General features: G+C 57.2%; 4 protein-coding genes across 6 annotated transcripts; 2 read left to right on the top strand and 2 right to left on the bottom strand.

Moving 5' to 3' along the window:
* Positions 1-663: 663 nt before the first annotated feature.
* On the bottom strand, positions 664-5,156 carry LAMTOR1 (late endosomal/lysosomal adaptor, MAPK and MTOR activator 1). Its single transcript, XM_014882077.2, has 5 exons — positions 5,012-5,156; positions 3,190-3,335; positions 2,146-2,223; positions 1,612-1,738; positions 664-1,321 (listed from the first exon to the last, which is right to left on the bottom strand). Exons 1-5 carry the CDS (start codon positions 5,051-5,053, stop codon positions 1,229-1,231), a joined length of 486 nt encoding a protein of 161 aa, XP_014737563.1. The 5' UTR covers positions 5,054-5,156; the 3' UTR covers positions 664-1,228.
* Positions 5,157-5,288: 132 nt separating this feature from the next.
* LOC106856579 (transmembrane O-methyltransferase homolog) lies at positions 5,289-12,013 on the top strand. Its single transcript, XM_014882026.2, has 4 exons — positions 5,289-7,871; positions 8,466-8,742; positions 9,181-9,377; positions 9,604-12,013. The coding sequence occupies exons 2-4, from the start codon at positions 8,481-8,483 to the stop codon at positions 9,922-9,924; spliced, it is 780 nt and encodes a 259-aa protein (XP_014737512.1). The 5' UTR covers positions 5,289-7,871; positions 8,466-8,480; the 3' UTR covers positions 9,925-12,013.
* ANAPC15 (anaphase promoting complex subunit 15) lies at positions 10,213-12,058 on the bottom strand. Of its 3 annotated transcripts, XM_088157405.1 has the most exons (5): positions 11,852-12,058; positions 11,441-11,467; positions 10,813-10,872; positions 10,594-10,731; positions 10,213-10,460 (listed from the first exon to the last, which is right to left on the bottom strand). In XM_088157405.1, the coding sequence occupies exons 1-5, from the start codon at positions 11,969-11,971 to the stop codon at positions 10,413-10,415; spliced, it is 393 nt and encodes a 130-aa protein (XP_088013531.1). In that variant the 5' UTR covers positions 11,972-12,058; the 3' UTR covers positions 10,213-10,412. The 3 variants fall into 3 exon arrangements, with proteins under 3 accessions (XP_088013531.1, XP_014737604.1, XP_014737603.1); XM_014882118.2 differs by lacking the exon at positions 11,441-11,467 and having other exon boundaries at positions 11,852-12,048; XM_014882117.2 differs by lacking the exons at positions 11,441-11,467; positions 11,852-12,058 and having other exon boundaries at positions 10,813-11,434.
* A 125-nt stretch (positions 12,059-12,183) lies between these two features.
* LOC106856626 (folate receptor alpha-like) lies at positions 12,184-14,826 on the top strand. Its single transcript, XM_014882115.2, has 5 exons — positions 12,184-13,133; positions 13,305-13,440; positions 13,659-13,847; positions 13,922-14,057; positions 14,417-14,826. The coding sequence occupies exons 2-5, from the start codon at positions 13,309-13,311 to the stop codon at positions 14,689-14,691; spliced, it is 732 nt and encodes a 243-aa protein (XP_014737601.1). The 5' UTR covers positions 12,184-13,133; positions 13,305-13,308; the 3' UTR covers positions 14,692-14,826.
* The last annotated feature ends 56 nt before the right edge of the window (positions 14,827-14,882 follow it).

The following is a 14,882-nucleotide window of genomic DNA, read 5'->3' on the forward strand; positions in this document are numbered from 1 at the left end:
CTATGTCTCAAACATAGATAATTGGATGGCTGAGGAGTCAAGCAAGGACTGTTGGTAATAAACAAGGACTGTTGATATTAACACACCATGAGAAAGAACAAGATGTGGCTGAAGAAGAGGGGCAAGGTGAGATAGGGCAGCACTGGAAAAACATCCTTGTTGTAGTTCCTGCTGATAAGCACAACACAGTACAGCATAAACACAGGAATGAGTGGCAGAAAGCAGTCGTGGACTACAGGGTGGGATTAAGACCACCAAAGACTCCTAAACCCCTCTGATGCATTTCCAGGAAGAAACATCTGAAAGAACAGACTGTGCATGATAACTAATTTGCATAGAAAATGAGAAATCCATCTTCAGGATGGAGAAACCTATCCCTGAAAAGGTACCCCGCAATTCCCATGCCACGTGTGCAATTTACTAATAAAATTTTCTGATTATTTGCAAACCTTCTAACTTTTGACATTCCTTTTGACCATGAGCATTCGTGAAACTTAGGTGTTTCCTTCCCCTTAAAGGTGGGTTATTATACATTCCCTGTCCCCTTGTCCTCTTGGCCTTTGTGGGACATGATCAAAAGGGTGACAAGGGATAGACAGATCTGTGTATCCCCCCCCAACCAGGGCATGGCTGTGCCCGACAGAGAACAGTGGAGACAAGCAGTGGATGAACATGGCTTTATCTACTGTGGCAAAAAATAATAGTAATTAAAAAAAAACAAAACAAAACAAAAAAAAAAAAAAACAAAAACAAAAACAAAAAACAAAACAAACCAAACAAAAAAAAAAAAAAACGAAATAAAGGTCTAAACATGTAAAAAGGAGAAGAGATGGTGTTGGAGCCACCAGGCCCCACACAGAGCATCACATCTGCCTGGCTCCAACCCACCCATCCTGGTGACCTGGCACACGGTGCTGACCCACACCAGGGCCTCCTTGCACCGGCCGTTCCCTTTGTGCTCGTCCCTGTGCAAGGCAGCATCCAGCTGACACAGCCTCCTCCCCGTGCACATCCACCCACCCACACACCCACGAGGAGGAGAAAGCCTCAAGCAATGCAGGTGGGCTCGACGTGCCAATGATGGGCGCCTTGGCATTTAGTAGGAAACAGGGTATCTGTCCAAGTTCTGTGGCAGCAGCATGGGGAGGGAAGGGATATAAAGAGAAAAAAAATGGGGAAAAAACCAAGAACAACCCCAAGCAGTGAAGCAGCAGTGATGAGGACAGGTTCAGGGGATGCCAAACTGTACAACCAGTTCTTCTTTGGCGTCAACACGGATCTGTGAGAGCGCACTGAAGGCGTAGGCAGCTATCCGGGACACCTGCGGGCACGAGGACATGGCTGTGTCACTGGTGGCTGCTGAAACTCCCGGTTATCCCAAAGGAACTGTTGCAGGAGGTTAGCCTCCAGCCCTAACGAGTCCCTAAACCTGTCCTGGGCTTTTCCCCCTCCTCTAACAACACCTTAAACTTGACTTAGGCTTTGCCTTCAGCTCTGCTAAGTCGTGTCAGGGCTCTGGACAAGCCAGGAGGGCATCACTGCTCCTCCAGGATGAGGACGTGTCTCTGAGGAGCATTGCAAGGGCTCAGGGCCCACCCTGGCCCTGCTCACCTGCTGCAGGTCTGCAAAGGGGACAGGGTCACTGGCGAGCACTTGGTGCGGTTGATTAGTCAGAGACGGCAGCAGTGGGAGCTTCTTCCAGTGCGTCAGGTTGTTGCTGAGCATAGCCAGGCGTGTGCTGTAAGGAGAGAGCAGTGAACATCAGTGCCATGCCAAGACATGGGGACACCCAGAGCATGGGTGCTGCACTCCCAGCATCCAGCCCTCTTCACTCCCTGCAGCAGGAGGATGAGGGAGCTTCCAGCTCTCCCACATAGGCACCTTTCAAGCAGAAGCTTGAAAGTCCCATCCAGCCCCCCACCATCTGATCCAAGGGCTGTGTGAACACAGGAGCCCCTTTGTCCTCGGCTCTGCCACCTGCACTGCCATGGGAATTCTCTGAGCAGGCTGCACCCTGCTCTCCGAGATGCAGCCCTTCTACATGCTGAGTTCAATCCCCCAGGCCAAAAGCCCTGGGACCTGCCCAGAGACATACACGGCTGTGAAGGGACTGTAGGCACCCCAGGGGAGAAATGCAGGTCCCACCTGTACTGCCTGGCTCTGTCCATGTACTCATGCTGCTCCATGCCCTGGGAATCTGCTGCTGACACGTCGATGATGTTGCTGCAGAGACACAAGACAGTGGCTCCCACTGGAGGCACATTGCTCCCCCTGAGTATCCTCCCCATCTCAGAGCATCCTCTGACCAGGGCAGAAAAAATCCAGCACCCGCCAGCACCCCAAAACAAACATTTCAAGGCCAAACTCGCCCAATGAATGCTGCCAGCTGGACACAAGTGTGCCAGGCTGGAGTGGCTGTTTGCCAGGAAGGAAATGCCAGGGACTGTTTGCCCACAGCTGCCCTGGGGCAGAGGCAGGCAGAGGCTGCAGGAAGCTGGGGGCTGGTCTGGACACTGGGGAGCTTGGCATGCAGCCATCTGGAGAAAAAAGGAACCACTGGGAGGACAATGCACTTGGCAGATGTCCTGAGAGCCCTGGTACTGGGCCCTGGGCTCACTGAGGACCTGGGCACTTGCCCAGGGCCCTGCCGCAGTCCCATTGTGTGCAGCCCACCGCAAAGTAGCGCTCAGAGCTGCTGTGGCCCTGCATGCTGGACACACACTAGTGGCCACTAGCTCCTCAATGTCAAGGAGGGGAGCAGAGAGGCCTATGAGCATCCCAAAGCCCTCCCAGCCAGGCTGGACACAGCCTTCTTCCCACATTGCCCCTGTGCATTTGAGGAAAAGCCTCCTCAGAAGGTGACACAGTGCTGCTGCCCCGTCAGCCACCCTCTCCACATCCCCATAGACTCACTTTTTATTCAAACTTTGCCCCTATTTCCAGCCCAGCAGTCAAGGGGTTATCTCACATCTGGGGTCTTCTCTGTATCCCCGTGGGGCTCAAAGCTGAGGGAGGGGGCTGTCTGAGAGCAGAGGGACATGGGGGCTCTACCACAGCTCCTCCCTTCCCCTCATATGGCTGACCACTGAGGCCCACAGCCAGGCAGCCTCTCTGCTGCATGCCACATCCAGGGTCACCACTGGTCCCCGAGGCATGCTGCCTGCCTCACGGGCATGGCCTGAGGCTTACATGGCTGTTTTGGCGAGGATGGAGGACAGCATGGCCTGCTCATCAGTGCGTGCCGACGGGAGGTTGTGGTAGCTCTGCTCCGCTCCATTCAGCACCTTATTGGGTGGGCTGGCTGCTGGCTCCAGCAGCCGCTTTGTCTCTTCCTCCTGAGTGAAAGGAAAGAGGAAAATCAGTCCTGGCTTCCCCACACTAGCACCATTAACCCCACAGGATGAAACGAGTCTCACCCTTCCCTCACCAGCCAGGACGGCTCCCTGTGCATCCTAGTGTAACCCAGAACAGCCTCAGCTCTGCCAGACACCTCTTTGCCCAATTCTTTTGCTTTGTCCCAGCTGAAGTCCCCTCAGCCACAAAGGCAGCAAGTGTGGCTGAAATCAGGCAACACATTTGGAGTGGCCAATCCTGCAGGCAGGAGCCTGCAGCCAGCATCCACCTGCATGAAACCCTGCAGCTAATGAGGACCTACTGTGGCCCCACCCTGGCATAGCAGGGGGCTCACCTGAGCCAGGTGACACATGGACCGTGTGGGGTGAGAAGCTCCCAGAGCCACAGGGCATGGTCCCCCACTCACTCCAGGAGATGCAAAGCTGCAGTTCAGCCCTCAGTCCTCTGGCTTTTCTGAACAGTGCTGCCAGGGCTGTGAGAGGAGCCCAGTAGGGAGATCACAGGCACAAACACCCAAGAGAACACGATCACAGAATCGGTAAAATTGGAAAAGCCCTCTGAGCCCAGTCATTCTCCCAGCACTGCCGAGCCCATCACCAAACCATGTCCCCAGGTGCCAAGTCTACACAGCTTTTAAATCCCTCCAGGGATGGAGACTACAACACTGTTCTGGGCAGTCTGTGCCAGGGCTGTATAACACTTTTAGGGAATTTTTCCCCAATATCTAACCAAAACCTTGCATAGCACAACCAGAGGCCCTTTCTTCCTGTCCTGTCCCTTGTTCCCTGGGAGCAGAGCCAGACCCCCACCTGGCTCCCACTCTCCTGGCAGGGAGTTGTGGAGAGTGAGAAGGTCATCCCTGAGCCTCCTTTTCTAGAGGCTGAGCCACTTCAGCTCCCTCAGCCATTCCTTGTGCTCCAGACCCTTCTCCAACTCCGTTCCCTTCTCTAGACATGCTCAAGCCTTTCCATGTCTGTCTTGTCCTAAAAAGACGCTCAGCCTGTGACCCATGGTAAGCTGGGAGTGCAACCACTCCTCCACATACGCCGTCGGTGGCATCCCCAGCTCCTCCCCGGCCAGAAGCTTCCTTTCCCCTTCCTCCTGCTGGGAAATGCTGCTGCCATACTCTAGCCAGGCCCTTCTTCTTCCTTTGTGGAAGTGGGAGCTGGCTGGGCTCCCCTGGGACGGCCTGTCACAGCCGAGCTCTCGCCGCACCCGGAGATTAAGTTTCGCGGGACAGGTGACAGCTCCAATTCCGCCGCGGCCCCTGAGCTGCGCGGCAGTCACGCTGCCCCGAGAAGGAAAAGCTGGCGCTGCTCCCGCCAGTGCCGTCTGAGGCCTTGGACCTACACCTGCAGCGGGACGGGGGAAGGGTCTGGCAGGACCCCTGAGCCCCCCGCCTGCAGCCCCTACGCGGCACCAGGGGGACACACGGGGCGGCGCGATACACGCGAAGAACGAGTGACACGAAGGCGGCGACAGGCAGGAGCAGCGCTCAGACACCGCCCGGGAGCGGCCAAGGGCCGGGCCCCGCCGGGGACGCGCGCTCTGCCCCTCCCGCCACCGGGCAGCCCCGGGGGAGCCGAGAGCGGGGCCGAGCGTCCCTCCCGGCACCACCCCCGCCGCAGGCCTCGTGTCCCCCCGGCGCCAGGCCCACCTGGTCGGAGGCCTCAGCCTCGCTGCTGTAGCAGCAGCCCATGGCGAGCGCGGCCCCGGCTCCGGCACGGCCCCGCCGCGCGGTCACGTGAGCGCCGAGTCAGCCGAGTCACGTGAGCGGCGGGAGAATACACACATACACACACGCGCGCGCACGCGCGCGGCCGCGCCCGGCGCCGGGGGCGCGCACGCCGTTGTCACGTGGGACGGGACGGCGCTCGCACGTGGGCTACGTCACGCGGCATTGCGCGCGCGGTCACGTGACTCTCGCAGCGCGTCGCAGCCTTCCCCCCGCGCTCCCGGTGCGTTTCCAGCGCGCTCCCGCGCTCACACCGCGTGCTCCCACGGCTCCTGGTGTTCCATGTACCCAGGCCTTCCAGTGCTTCCAGAATATAAAATGGGGGGAAGAATGAGGAAGAGGAGGATTTCTGGAGTGATGGTGTTTGTCTTCTCAAATAATTGTAACGTGATGGGGCCCTGCTCTCCCGGAATATCTGAACACCTGCTTGTCCATGCGAAGGGGTGACTTAATTCCCTGTTTTGCTTTGCTTGTGTGTGTGGACTTCGTTTTTCCTATTAATCTGTCTTAATCTCAACCCACAAGTCCAGCTTTTACCCTTCCATCTCTCTCCCTGATGCTGCTGATGGGGGAGTGGGCAAGCGGATGTGTGCGGTTGCTGGCTGGGGCTAGACCATGACTCTCATTTGTCACCCAGCGTGGGGCACTAAGGGTTGTGATAACAACAGATCTGTCCAGAGTGGTTTGGAAACAAACTTGATCTCAGCATTTGCTGTATTAGGTCCAGAGCCACTGGTCACAATGGTGCTTGGCCCATTTGTGTGGGTTTGGTACCTAACCCTGGCTCTGTTCCTGTGTTCCCATGCTCCTCAGCGTGACCTTTTACAGAGCAGGGACAAGGATCAGCATTTCTTTGTTGCTGTACTGTGCGATATGAGTTTATGACATGATAATATCAAGGGCAGTGAGGGTACTGTGGGATGTGTATTCAGTGCTGCTCTCCTGCCCTTACTTCATCACTACCTTTGGGAGTCCATTAATAACTGTATGCAGTCTGGGGAGGGAACAGGGAAAGGATGATTTTGTCCCTTCCTCCCCCCCTTTCCTCCTTCAGGCCTGCTACAATAGCTTTTGAGAAATTTGTATTCCCTTTGGATGGTAAGGAAAGCGTTTTCTTGTTGCTATGTCTGCTATATCTCAGTGCAGCCCACACTCTGTTTCGAGTAATGTTTGGAGGCAGAACAGAGATTTCCATTAAGGCCATTCGGAGACCTATCCCAAGGGGGAATAGTCATGAGTGGCATGGACTGTGCCAGAAAATTGGCCAATTTTATGAGGAATTCTCTGCTCCAGTGGTTTGGGAGTTCACCCCTGAACAACTACAGGACTGATAAAATGACAGAATATTTGCAAGGAGAATGCTGTGGCAACGCCAGACATGAGCAGCTTACTGCAGTGTGTTGGGCCCTGGCTACTCTTTATGGGACACAGGTGGTCAGTAGCCAGCACCCTCAGGGGAGGAAGAGGAAACAGCAACAGGCACCGTGGCCACACTGACTGCAGCTGAACCAGGGCAACAACCCGTGCTGGAAGCAGTCACCTCTGCAGAGAAGAAGGAATCCAAGACAAAATCAGTTCAGTTAGTGAGGGATGGCAAAGCAGGGCCCTCAGAACAGGAGAAGGAGGCAGGGCCATCGAAAATCACCTGAGAAAATCACCTGGTCCATGTCCCTGGGTGAGCTCTAAGATGTGTGAAAAGGTTCCAGTTGCCAGTTAGGTGAGCCCCTGGTGACTTGGTTATTCCAGTGCTGGAGTATCCTGGCCCACGATATGAAAGTGAAGCCAAGCAACTGGGATTCTTGTCCTGAGATGTGAACATTGACAAGGGCATCTGGAAGAGGACAGAAACTCTCAGGCTCTGAAGGCAACTCCTGTCAAGTATGAGGGAAAGGCATTTTCTCAGGGATGATCTAGTAGTGCACTGAGACAAGTGGAGCACCATGGAGCAAGGTACCCAGTATCTTGGAGAGAATTAGCTGTGCTGGAGTTTGAGTGTCCTATAGGGATTCAAATAACCAAGTCCCCTTTATGCCCAGATGATGGGTGTGCACAGTCCTTGTGGCACAAGTTTTTTGAGAGCATGCCATTATCATATGGCAACTCTGTCGAGTAAATTGGCAGAGGGAGCTGTCTGGTATCATCTGTTGTTGGGAGGGGGGGTCTTCCATATGAATCTTTTCTTTTACCCTCTATTGTTACTGTTCATTTTCTTAAAGCCAGTAAATTGTTCTTATCTCAACCAGAGATCTTTACCTTTTGAGCCTCCAGTTCTCCTCTCAGTTCCCACCACTGTGGGAAGGGGGAAAGTAGGGGAGCGAATGGGCATAGTTTGGAGGGTCTCGGTGGGGGCACTGAACAGGGGAGTACCATTCGTAAACTACAACAGATTCCAGTGCCCCTACCCTCCACATCCCCAGTGCTCCCAATGCCCCCATGGTCCCTAGGCCCACAGTGTCCCCAGTGTCCACTGATTCTGGTGCCCAGTGCTTCTGGCTCCCCGTGCTCCTGTTGCCCAGTATTTCCAGTACCCAGTGTTCTCAATGCAGTGACAGGACTCCAGCTCCAGTATCAGTACCACAGCTCCAGTATCAGCACCCCAGCCCCCCCTGCACAGCACAGGACTACCTCCCAGCCCCCAGCCTGGTCTCCATTGCCAGCCCTACTGAGCTTGTAACCGGAGCTCTGATAGCAGCTACAGCTGAGGTGACACCATCAATAATTGAGTGGCAGCAGGGCTCCACACAGGACTGCCTGCTTCTGCCTGCCTGGAGTGTGGGGACAGGTAGGTGCCACCCCCTTTATTCTATCTTGGCACCGTGGCTGGGCACCCCCAACAGCTCAGGGTGTGGGGAGCCGGGTGTGAGGTGTAGGATATGGGGGGTGGGAGCAGCAAAGCCGGACCAAGGGGGGGTGCAAGGGGTTATGCTCTACAAAGCCCCTCACAGCAGCACAATCCCCTGGGATGCCAGCCCTGCCGACCCCAATATCTGGACCCTGGCAGATGGGTCCCCAGCACTCCCCAGCCCTGACACAGGGACCTCCACAGCATCCTGGGGTGCCCCAGCCCTGCAGGCCTAGCAGCACTGAAACCTAGGGAGAGGTACTTCCAGGGGGTACCCAGCACAGCCAACTCATGGCATGAGTGGGAGCTGTGAGGCTGGCACCCTGGGAGGATGCCATACCACAGCATCCTCTGAGGGGATAGATTTGCCTTGTTATAGTTTAGGGTTCACATGCTTCAATGATCTCTGCACAGGGGAGATTTTTAAAGCCACTGATAGTGTACAGAAAGGGTGCAGAACTTCCCATTTGGCAGAACTCCTAAGATAAGTAGGAAACTAACAAAGTCAACTCAGTAACTGTGCAAAAATCACAGCCTCACTCGCTTGTGATGGTGTCTCCGGCGATTGCCCTGGCCTTCCTCCCCTTCATTGTCACCCTGCTGATCCGGTATCGGCACTACCTGATGCTGCTGTACCGGGCAGTGCTGGTGGCCTGGCTGCGGGACCGGCTCACTGGTACCTCACGGGAGCAGCGTGCCTTCCAGTACGTGCTGGCCCACGCCATCCCTGGGGACCCCCACCACATCCTCCAGACCTTTGATCAGTGGTGCTACCACTGTGAGCACCTCAGCTGTGTGGGGCCTGACAAAGGTGAGTGCCACCCTTGCTTGCCCATACTACATGGGGCATGGCACTGGGCATGGCTATGGCACTGCCAGGATGGCTACGGCACTGCCAGGATGGCTACAGCACCACTGGCACAGCCATGGCACCATTGGCATGGCCGTGACACCACTGACATGGCTGTGACAGAGTTGGTATGGGCACAGCACCATTGGCATGGCAGTAGCATTGTTGATATAGCCATAGTATTGTTGGCATGATTGTGGCACTATTGCCATGGCCATTGCACTGCCAGCCCAGCCATGGCACTGTTGGTAGGGCTATGGCATCATCTGCATGGCTGTGGCATTTCTGGCACGGCTCTCCCCCATCCCTCTGGGTACTGGGAACTGCGTGGCACCTTCGCCCTGCCCAGGGCTGGGGTGGCACAGGTTTGTGAGTGCTGAGAGGCACATGCCACATCAGGGCGGATCGTGGAGCGGGTGCTGTTGGAGCAGGCACCGCTGCGGGTGCTGGAGCTGGGCACGTACTGTGGCTATGGCACTGTGCTGCTGGCACAGGGGCTGCCCCCCGGTGCCCGCCTCTACACCATCGAAGGGGACCCCCGACACGCTGCCGTGGCCGAGAAGGTCATCCGCCTGGCTGGCTTCAGCGAGCAGACTGTGAGTACCTGGGCACTGGGATAAAGCCCAGCTCTGCACCTCAAACCGGGGGGGGGAGATGGGTGGGGGGTCCTTTGCTGCTGTGGCAGGGACTGCGGCACCTGCTGGGTAGTATGTGGGAAGAGAAAGGTCCTGTCCCATGTGGACCTCTCACCACCCTGTGAAGCAGGGTGGTGGGTGGGCACCCTGACACCCTGCCCCAGCCACTGAGGGTGCTGCAGCACAGGTGGAGCTGATCGTGGGTCCCTCGGAGGAAGTGATACCCCGTCTGCGGGAGAAGCACGGCCTGATGAATGCCAACTTGGTCTTCATGGATCACTGGAAACGCTGCTACCTGAGAGACCTACGGCTGCTGGAGAGCCACCAGCTGCTGGCTGAGGGGGCCACCATCCTGGCTGATAACGTCCTCTTCCCTGGGGCACCCCACTTCCTGCAGTATGCCAAGACCTGCGGGAAATACCACTGCAAGGTGCACCGCGCCAGCCTGGAGTACTTCCGCGCCATTCCTGATGGGATTGCCGAGCTCCACTACACTGGAACCCACTGAGCGGGCAGTGAGCTCCTGCCTTGTGGTAGCCACGGTTACCACGGGAGTGCCAGGTCCCCAACTCCCCATCTCAGCCTCAACATGGGCTCTGGAGGAAATGCAGTGGCTGCTGTGGTCTGTGGTGGGGCGCAGTGGGTAATGAGGGGGCTCATTCCTTCTAGTGCTCCTGCCTGCACTGCACAGGGAGGTCTGCCAGGCATTTCAGTAGACGATGGGAAGCAGCCCTGCACTTGCTTGGGTGATACCCCCTGCCTGCCCTGGTGGCCTTAGACACCAGATTTGGCCTTGTTTTCTTGAAAACAGTTTATTAGAAAAGATGTGTCAGCTCCAATGTGCAGTCTTCCCCTCTGTCTGTCCTGGGGAGCTTCCCCCTGAACCCCCTGCCCCACACAGCACCCACGGCAAGAGGAGCTTCACTGAACGTCCCCTAGAGCTGTGGGGGGCAAAGGCTCTCCCCCAGCCTCCAGTTTGGTGTGGTTGTGGCAGAATCAGATCATCCACTGGTCCTGATCCTGCTCTGTCCCCTCCATGTCCACCTGGGAAAGAAAGAGGTTTGAGATCTCCCACTGGAGCGAAAACCCAACAGAGGGAGTGAAGGAGAGAAGACAGCCTCTGGAGCTGGGTTCCCCACGCTTCACAGCCCCTGCTTTAGGGTCTCACACTATTTACCTCATTGATCTCCCCATCATCAGGAGACTCATTATAATCATTCATCTCATCCATATCCTGCATGTCCTCATCATCTTCTGAGTCCTCTTCGCTGTCTTCATCATCTTCATCATCCTCCTCCTCCTCTTCATCATAGTGCTGTGGACACAACAGCTCCAGCAACTCCATCTGCCTCTCAAGCCCTGTGGCAACCCCCCACTTCCCTGCCCACACACCCACCTCAGACGCTGGCTTTCCTATGGGCACCAAGTTGTTGTCCTTCTCAGCGATGCTCTGGAGCTGAGGAAGGGAGAGAGGTGGGTGAGCATCCTGACAACTCCATGATACCCCAGCAAACAGGCTGGGGCTGCTGGCTTGTGTTTCTTCCTGACCACGCCTATTTCCAGCCCAAGTCCTGCTGCCTCCCTGGCATCCCCCAGCCAAGCAGGGAAGAGCAGCTACAGACATCTGCCTGAACACCCTGGCACCAGGCAGGGTGGTCCCAATAACACTCTGGAGCTGAAAGCCTTCGAGGTGTCCCCATGTGTGGCATGAGGGACTCAAACACAAAGCTTGTGTATTTCTTTATCAAAAAAGAACCAAATCTGAGACATCTGATCAGCCAGACGAACACAGCCACAGCAGATAATTAAAGCTCAATTAAAATACGTCAGCACCTCCCCCCCAGAGGGACTTGGAACCTCTTCTAAGTGCTGGGGTTTTAATTGACTTAAACTTTATTATTTAATTATAACATCTTAATTATTGGGGTTTTTTTTAAACTTTAATCAAATAGATGTTCTTCGCCCCATACTCAGGGGCACTACAGCACCAAACCACGCTCATAGCGCAAACATTTGTCACTTACCAGGATCAGAAATCGCTCCTCGCCTCCCTCGGGAGATTAGTTAATTAATTAATTGGGAGCTGGTGCAGGAGCCTCGGTTCAGCAGCAGCTTATTAATTAACCTCCACACAGTAAACGGGGAACTCCGGTACCAGCCCGCACCGAGCCAGTGTGACACACGGATGGCAGACACGAGAGTAGCGGTGCCCGAGCCGGCAACACCGGCACAGGACGCTGAAACACGGGCACAGTCGATGAACACGGTGGGGAGCGATGCATGGAGGAGCCCCGTGTGCCGGGACGCCCGCGAACCCCACCCCGGGCACTGCACCTGCTGAATGAGCGGAGGCCGCTTCCCCAGCCCCGAACCCGTTCTTGGCCTCCTGACACCCGGCCCCGCGGCCCCTCATCTCCCCTCACTCCGGTGCCCACCCAGGCCTGGTGCTGCTGCTCCTGCTGCTGCAGCTCGGTCTCGTCAACGCACGGCCGGTCGAGGTTGAACCAGAGCGACTCGGTGAGGCGGGGCAGGAGTGAGGGGAACAGCGTGGACATGGCGAGAGCACCGGGAGCAGCGCCAGGCGGGCGCCGGCCACCGAGCCGGAAGTGGAGTCCAATCCGGAAGCAGTTATCGCGCACGGAGCATGCGCAGAGGGACTGCGTTTATGTCTGGCAGGGCCAGGCCCACAAGCGGAAGCATGGACGGGGCGTGGCCTAGGGCACCGTCTGGGGGCGGGGCGAGCCTGATTGACAGGTGGTGGGCTGGGGCCCCCGCGCGTTGGGGTCTGGGGCGCCGTGACGGGCCTGGTATACGTGACCACCCCGGAGTTACCTGTGACCTCCTGGGAAAATGTGACCCCAATGGAGAGGATCTGTGACCCCACGGAATATCTGAGCCCCCTTGGGTATCTGAGGTTAATGGTGGGTATGTGACCCCCCACGGGTACCAATGACCCTAGTGGGGAGATGTCTGTAATCCTCATGGGGTATCTGCTCCTTTGGGGCAACTGTCATCCATGGATGGGGGTATCTGCGACCCCACTGGGGGTATCTTCCCCATTTCTCAGGGCATCTGTGACCCCTGGGGCATGTCTCCCCTCATCATGAGTGACCTTGGAAGTATCTTACCTCCCTTCTCCTCGCCCCCGCCACCCTGAGGCATGTCTCTCACCGGCAGGTTTCTGTCCCTCCCCACCCACAGATGACTGCTCTTCCCCTCCATGGGGCATCTGTGATCCCCTGGAGTACCTGTAATTCCATGAGGGGTACTTGCCTCTACCCTGTGGCCATCTGTGACCCCACAGGGGTACCCTTCTCTACCAATAACATCTCTTACTCACTGTAGTGTTCCCCCCAGCCACTCACAGACACCCTGTGGTGTTGGGGGGCAGGTCCTGCCCCTTGTGCTGGTGTCAGGGAATCGGGAGGGAAGGAAAAACAGCCACAGGTGGATTTTGGCTGGTGCTGGCCCCAGCCTGGCGCCAGGAGGATGAATCCCAGCTGCATGCAAGGCTGGGGGGCCAGCATGGTCACGAGTGTCCAGCCAGAACACAGCAGGGTGCCAGGGCGGGGTGCACCGTCTCCTCCGTGCCCTCAGTGCTGCCCAATCCGCCGCATTCCCACGTCCCGTGATCAGTGGCCAAGGGTTGTGCTGCGCCCCGACCTTTGAGAGGAGCTGTGCTTGTCCCACGGCACCCGGAGCCCAGCTGCCCCCCAGGTAAGAGCCCCGACCCCTGTCACCCCCCGGGTAAGATCCCTGACCCCACTGTTGGTGGTCCTGGGCAGTGACCATGTGCTGCCGCGCTTCCACGTGCACAGTGGAGGACTTTGTCCCTGCTGCCACCGCGTCTCTCAGTGCTGCCGTCCTGACCTGCTGTCGCCCTGGCAGAGCGATGGCAGCGGTGTTAGCTCTGCTGCTGCTGGTGGCCTGGCCAGCTGCCACACAGGACTCGGTGCTCAACATCTGCATGGACGCCAAGCACCATAAAACAGAACCTGGCCCTGAGGGACAGCTTTATGGACAGGTACGGTCCTCATCCACTGCACCAGCACCCACTGGTGTCACTTGCTGTGGGGTCACCAGGATGGAGGCTGGGGGGGCTCTGTGCCCCAACATGAATTCCATCATCCAGTGCCACCCACCCATGGGCACCGGTACTTTCCCTGGACCCACAGCAGGTCCCAGCTGAGCCCCTGGTGGGTGCTGATGGGTCCCAGCTGAGCCCCGGCTGCCCCGGTGCAGTGTGTCCTCTGGAAGGACAATGCCTGCTGCACTGCCAACACCAGCATGGAAGCCCACGAGGATCAGTCCTACCTGTACAACTTCAACTGGGACCACTGCGGGGCCATGCCAGAGAAGTGCAAGCGCCACTTCATCCAGGACACGTGTCTCTATGAGTGTTCCCCCAACCTGGGGCCATGGATCGACCAGGTAGGTGCAGACTCCCCCCTCACCCACCTACCAGAATCCCTGGGGTGAACTGGGGGAAACTGGGGGCCCTGCAGGCAGACAACAGCTGGCGGAAGGAGCGGATCCGGGATGTGCCACTGTGCAAGGAGGACTGTGACCAGTGGTGGGAGGATTGTCAGGATGCTGTCACCTGCAAGGTCAACTGGCACAAGGGCTGGAACTGGACTACAGGTGAGTGGGGGTTGAGGGGCACCCCCCATCACGCCTCGACCCTCCTGTGGATCTCCAGTCTTGCTGCAGGGGAGGTTGTGTCCACCCTCCCCGGTGGCTGTGAGTGAGTCCGGGGGTGTGAGGGTCCCCATGCAGTGGGGGTGTCAGCCAGGTGGGAGTCCTCTGTGCATGTGAGTGGGTCTGAGGGTGTAAGAGTCCTCATAGCATATGGGGTGATGTAGTGGAAGACCCTGTGCCACCTTGAGGTCAACTCTGTCTTCCCCAGCAATGCCAGTGGGACCCATCTGCACCCCACGCACAGGGGAACAACACCCATTTCCCAAAGCCCTTCACTCACTTCACCCCCTGCCCGCCCCCAGGCACCAACCAGTGTCCCAAGGGTGCCATGTGCCAGAAGTTCAAGTTTGTGTTCCCCACGGCGGCTGCACTCTGCGAGCAGATCTGGTCTGGCTCCTACCGCTACACATCCTACCACCGTGGCAGCGGTCGCTGCATCCAGATGTGGTTCGATCCTGCGCAGGGGAACCCCAATGTTGCCGTTGCCCAATATTATGCCCGTAACAATGCTCCTCCAACTTCCCCATTCTCCATCCTGCTGTCCCTGCTGCCCCTCACCCTCCTGGCCCCGCTCTGAGCAGGAGGGGCTGCAGGCAGGAGCAGGCAGTAGACGGTCAGGGGAGTCATCAGGCTGCCTTGTGCCTCCTCATGGGATGTCCCCAAGCTGTGTCCCCCCAGGCATGTGGCTCATGAATAAACACTCCTGCTCTGCTTGGTGTGGGGATGCTGTGAGGCTGAGGGTTGGGGAGGGAACAGGATGGTGGAGAG

The sequence above is a fragment of the Sturnus vulgaris genome, chromosome 2 (assembly GCF_052056855.1).
Source record: "Sturnus vulgaris isolate bStuVul1 chromosome 2, bStuVul1.hap1, whole genome shotgun sequence".
In the NCBI taxonomy this organism is placed as follows: Eukaryota; Metazoa; Chordata; class Aves; order Passeriformes; family Sturnidae; genus Sturnus; species Sturnus vulgaris.

What these genes read in the sequence shown, in the direction of transcription:
- LAMTOR1 (XM_014882077.2), bottom strand. Translation starts at nt 5,053, where the DNA reads ATGGGCTGCTGCTACAGCAGCGAGGCTGAGGCCTCCGACCAG. An exon ending in AGGCTGAGGCCTCCGACCAG is followed by an intron (nt 3,336 to 5,011) that starts GTGGGCCTGGCG and finishes CCTTTCACTCAG; the next exon opens with GAGGAAGAGACAAAGCGGCT. An exon ending in GACAGAGCCAGGCAGTACAG is followed by an intron (nt 1,739 to 2,145) that starts GTGGGACCTGCA and finishes CTCTCCTTACAG; the next exon opens with CACACGCCTGGCTATGCTCA.
- LOC106856579 (XM_014882026.2), top strand. Translation starts at nt 8,481, where the DNA reads ATGGTGTCTCCGGCGATTGCCCTGGCCTTCCTCCCCTTCATTGTCACC. An exon ending in CTGTGTGGGGCCTGACAAAG is followed by an intron (nt 8,743 to 9,180) that starts GTGAGTGCCACC and finishes ATGCCACATCAG; the next exon opens with GGCGGATCGTGGAGCGGGTG. An exon ending in CTGGCTTCAGCGAGCAGACT is followed by an intron (nt 9,378 to 9,603) that starts GTGAGTACCTGG and finishes GCTGCAGCACAG; the next exon opens with GTGGAGCTGATCGTGGGTCC.
- ANAPC15 (XM_014882117.2), bottom strand. Translation starts at nt 11,040, where the DNA reads ATGTCTGTAGCTGCTCTTCCCTGCTTGGCTGGGGGATGCCAGGGAGGC. An exon ending in TAGGAAAGCCAGCGTCTGAG is followed by an intron (nt 10,732 to 10,812) that starts GTGGGTGTGTGG and finishes TTGTGTCCACAG; the next exon opens with CACTATGATGAAGAGGAGGA. An exon ending in ATGATGGGGAGATCAATGAG is followed by an intron (nt 10,461 to 10,593) that starts GTAAATAGTGTG and finishes TTTCTTTCCCAG; the next exon opens with GTGGACATGGAGGGGACAGA.
- LOC106856626 (XM_014882115.2), top strand. Translation starts at nt 13,309, where the DNA reads ATGGCAGCGGTGTTAGCTCTGCTGCTGCTGGTGGCCTGGCCAGCTGCC. An exon ending in AGGGACAGCTTTATGGACAG is followed by an intron (nt 13,441 to 13,658) that starts GTACGGTCCTCA and finishes GCCCCGGTGCAG; the next exon opens with TGTGTCCTCTGGAAGGACAA. An exon ending in TGGGGCCATGGATCGACCAG is followed by an intron (nt 13,848 to 13,921) that starts GTAGGTGCAGAC and finishes GGGGCCCTGCAG; the next exon opens with GCAGACAACAGCTGGCGGAA.